Genomic DNA, 4,209 nt, shown 5'->3' with positions numbered 1-4,209 from the left:
CAGAGTAAACTCTTAATTAGGAAAATAAACTGATGTTTGTGGACAGTCTTTCTTCATTAAAACTCACCGTATTTTACTTGCAAGATTAATGGTGCCTGTCATCGAATTTGACGGCTAAGGGCAATTAGCCTAATGATTGAACTAAATCTATTTTCCATAGCCATGTGTGTACAATTGATTGTAATCAATAAAAAAATATATAAATTAACACATGTGTTAAAAGTGTAATAATATGTGCTATATAGACTGTATTTTGGATGTACAAGACGATCATTATTATCATGAGGGAAATCGATTGTCATCATGGTGTTTTTGAGAAGGTATGAAGTCGGATGAACCGACAGAGGGCGAACGGAATACAAAGTGACAGACCACTTCTTTCCTCCTGTCCTCTCCCCCTCCAGGGAGAAGGAGGTGTTGGGAATCTCCTAACAAACACACATTCAGATGAGCGTGTGCATTACATCACAACCCGCGAGCATATAATGGACACACGGGGCAGGTTACCCTCTCAGCGTTCAACGAATCGTTAACGGAACATCATGCCTCTACCCAGCGCGAGAGCTTTGACAAGTGAACATATGAAGCTGGGAACGCACGCAGTGGCGCACGAGACGCATAGTTGCTGATGCCGCTGAACTAACGGTCACATACAAGAAAGATTAGGTTTTGCTGGTACTTATCCACTTTTAATATCGGAGGGAGAATAACAGTAGGCTATCCAGTTTTGACAAATAATTCTGCAGTCAAGTGAAAACAGTTTTTTTTTTTCTTCAATTTACCGGGGTGGCACTTCAAGAAGAAGGCTATACAGCCTCTCCAAGTCGAACTAAGCTGGAGACGGTTTGCCTTCTGCGCCCGCCACGCGAGAACGAACCACACCGTCTCATCGGTGGTATAGTCTCGATTATCATAAGATAAAAATTGTGCGTAACCGAAATGGATCAGTCTCTGCAGTTTGTGACTCTCTACCTGCTGGTGTTGTCCCTGGGGCTGATGGTGGAGGACAGCGTCTGTCAGCACTACTACCTCCTCCGTCCTATCCCCAGCGACACCCTGCCGCTTGTGGAACTAAAAGAGGACCCAGACCCCGTCTTCGACCCAAGAGAAAGGGACCTTAACGAGACCGAGCTCAAAGCTGTGTTGGGGGAGTTCGACGGCAGGTTTCTGTCTGTCACGCCACCGGAGGACAAGTACACCGGGAACGAAGATCTGGATGACGTCGAGGTTGAGTTAAAGCCCGGCGGAGCGATGCCAAAAGAAATCAAAGCGATGGATTTTGACATTCAGTTTGGCAAAAAGCAAAAGCCGAGTAAGAAACTCAAACGGAGGCTGCAGCACTGGCTGTGGTCTTATTCGTTCTGTCCGGTAAGATACACCTGGACCGACCTCGGGAACAGATTCTGGCCCCGGTACGTTCGTGCGGGCAGTTGCCTTAGCAAAAGATCGTGTTCGGTACCGGAGGGTATGGTTTGCAAACCGGCGAACTCGACTCATCTAACGGTACTGAGATGGCGATGTATCCACAGGCGGGGGCTGTTGAAATGTGCGTGGATACCTGTCCAATACCCCATCATAACAGAGTGCAAATGTTCCTGCTCGAACTGAAATTAAACGACTGCCTTTCCCCAGAATAAATTATGATCATCATTTGTGATTTATATTTTTTTGTATGCACTACCGAGTGTAGGAATGTATTGTTTGTATATCAGGCGCCTTTTAATTATAACTTCTTGTACAAAGTCAGTATTACATGTAACCAGAGTCAACTATATTTGTGGATTAAAATGGTTAGCCTATTAGGCATATCTTTTTTGTTCGTATTTATGGAGACGGCGCGTGGCACCGTTAAAGACTGGTTTCTATCTATCGACCTCAGATTAAATATGGATTATTGTATTTTCAACGGTTTATCATGTAAATTAAGAGACCTGCTATTTATTCTTTGTATTCATATAATAAACTGTCACTGAAATGATTCATACTAGATATACAGCGTTGTGTGGGCTCTTTTATCCATGGCAACCTCTCAAAAACTCGTTGGTCCTTGGCGCCTTAACACCGCTCCTCACAGCGGTGTGGTGGATCCCCAATCGGTAGAGCCTACTTTTAAACTCACTTTTTGGAGACAAATATTCCAATCCCTTTTCTCTTTTTCAATGTTTATTTTAATTTTTTTTACAATACTTAACTTTCACAGAGAAGGTTCAGAGTTACCTTTTTATAATTATTTATTTACAAAATCCTGTTAATCCCTGTCGGTGACTGCAGCGGAGATGTTAAGTGACCATCTGGAATTGCATTGACCAAGGATTTGTGCTCATGCGTACTCATACTCTATTGGTGACGCGTGGGAGATTGGTGCACGCTCACACCCGTGGAGATCGAGTTGCCAATAGCCAATATCTTTATCGAGACTTGTCTATATTCTTAAAATGTTTAAATTACCTCTCAACTCTCATCAACAAAATGTCCTTTAAAACCATTTTGGCAGGTTTATTTGCTGTAACCAGAGGCTAGGCATTAAGAAAACCACTCTTAGTATCATTGTGTAGGCTACTGTTATCCACATGTGACATGTAAATCCTATAATGATAGAAATGCCATCTACTCTTATCCCTATGTCATGTAATGACAGCTACTTTTATCCATATGTTGTATCTATCGTGATGGCTAATCTTGTCTACGTGTTTAATGATAAACAGTTATAACTCCTATTATCCACAAGGACGGAATACCACTGACCACTTCTGCTATCATCACCCTATCATCACCCTATCACTGTAAAACCATCTGCTTTTCATCACAACACTCAAGATCACACACACACACACACATAGCACACACACCTTTGCACACACACACCGCTTGCTGTCTCTACAAGCCTATAACAACTCTCGCTGTAGATAAAGGGCCTGTGATTCATGGCAGATGCTGCTGACAGGCCTCTCACTTCACTTTCATCTCCTCAACCCTCCTCTCCATTTGTAGCACAGCAGGAGATGGCTAGCAGCAGACAAGCCCAGTATAAGCTAGCATGCTAGCTGCAGACAAGCCCGGTAGGAGCTAGCATGCTAGCTGCAGACAAGCCCGGTAGAAGCTAGCATGCTAGCTGCAGACAAGCCCGGTAGAAGCTAGCATGCTAGCTGCAGACAAGCCCAGTAGAAGCTAGCATGCTAGCTGCTGACAAGCCCAGTAGAAGCTAGCATGCTAGCTGCAGACAGGGATAGCAGGGGCTGGCATGCTTAGGGAGCATGGAGAGAAACCACCTGAAATATCCACCCTAAGGTGTACAGTGTAGTCTCATCACATAGACTTGACCGCTGCTTTCACACAGTTTACAGTTAGTTTGCAGCGTCTGTGGATAGCCCCAAGGACCTTTCAAAGTCATACTCTGCAATACAGACAGACCTTACGTATAATCTGGTGTTTTCATCCATTCTGCCAAACATCTTCACATTTACGACGGAACAAAAACTGCGCGTTTAACTCCTACTTTCCGAGTCAAAGTGATGGTTTAATACGATCCAACATCTTTTCCAGGACAGCCCAGACACTATAATCCTCTTGTCATTTTAAATACCCTGCAATGACATTTTACATTCGATTCATTCAGCAGATGATTTTTTTTCCCAAAGAAACAGACAAACACAAGAGAAGGTCAAGGATCCGAGCGTACAGAAGATTACGCGTAAAGCTAGAGAGAGTTGTGTCTGGGGTGTGGTTGCTTTGCGATGTTGCTGGTATTAAACCATTCCTCGACTCTGACGAATACACTTCTGATCCTTACTGCTGTCCTTTCAAAATGCTTTGTATAAAAATGTCTGCAAAATGAAAACAATGTAAATGCGATGTGGATGCAGGAGAGAGGTGAGAGGATGCCAAGTGTAGCCGAGAGAGTGGTGGTGAATACATGAGAGTGAAAGACTTATTTTTCCCTTTCTCTCTGTAGATGTTTGCCCCACTTTCACCATTCCACTTTCTATCTGCCTTCCATCTTTTCTTTTCCTTCTCTCTTTTTCTCATCTCATCCTACGTGTGTATTATGTCCTTCCGTGTGTGTGCATGTGTGTGTGTTTGCTTTAGGTGTGTGTTCGACTGCTCCAGACTGGTATCAGGGGGAGATGGATGTGTGTGTGTGTGACCTCAGGTAACATGATTATGGAACACACACCAGTAAAACAAGAGTGGAGAGGCTCCGTGGTGCCC

At 43.8% G+C, this 4,209-nt stretch overlaps 1 protein-coding gene across 1 annotated transcript; it reads left to right on the top strand.

Moving 5' to 3' along the window:
* Window positions 1–408: 408 nt before the first annotated feature.
* On the top strand, window positions 409–1,989 carry nog1 (noggin 1). Its single transcript, XM_047038611.1, has one exon. It carries the CDS (start codon window positions 940–942, stop codon window positions 1,606–1,608), a length of 669 nt encoding a protein of 222 aa, XP_046894567.1. The 5' UTR covers window positions 409–939; the 3' UTR covers window positions 1,609–1,989.
* Window positions 1,990–4,209: the final 2,220 nt, after the last annotated feature.

This window comes from Hypomesus transpacificus, chromosome 17 (genome assembly GCF_021917145.1).
Source record: "Hypomesus transpacificus isolate Combined female chromosome 17, fHypTra1, whole genome shotgun sequence".
In the NCBI taxonomy this organism is placed as follows: domain Eukaryota; kingdom Metazoa; phylum Chordata; class Actinopteri; order Osmeriformes; family Osmeridae; genus Hypomesus; species Hypomesus transpacificus.
The sequence above is the reverse complement of the archived record's forward strand: the minus strand, read 5'-3'. Positions and strand labels throughout refer to the sequence as shown.

What these genes read in the sequence shown, in the direction of transcription:
- nog1 (XM_047038611.1), top strand. Translation starts at nt 940, where the DNA reads ATGGATCAGTCTCTGCAGTTTGTGACTCTCTACCTGCTGGTGTTGTCC.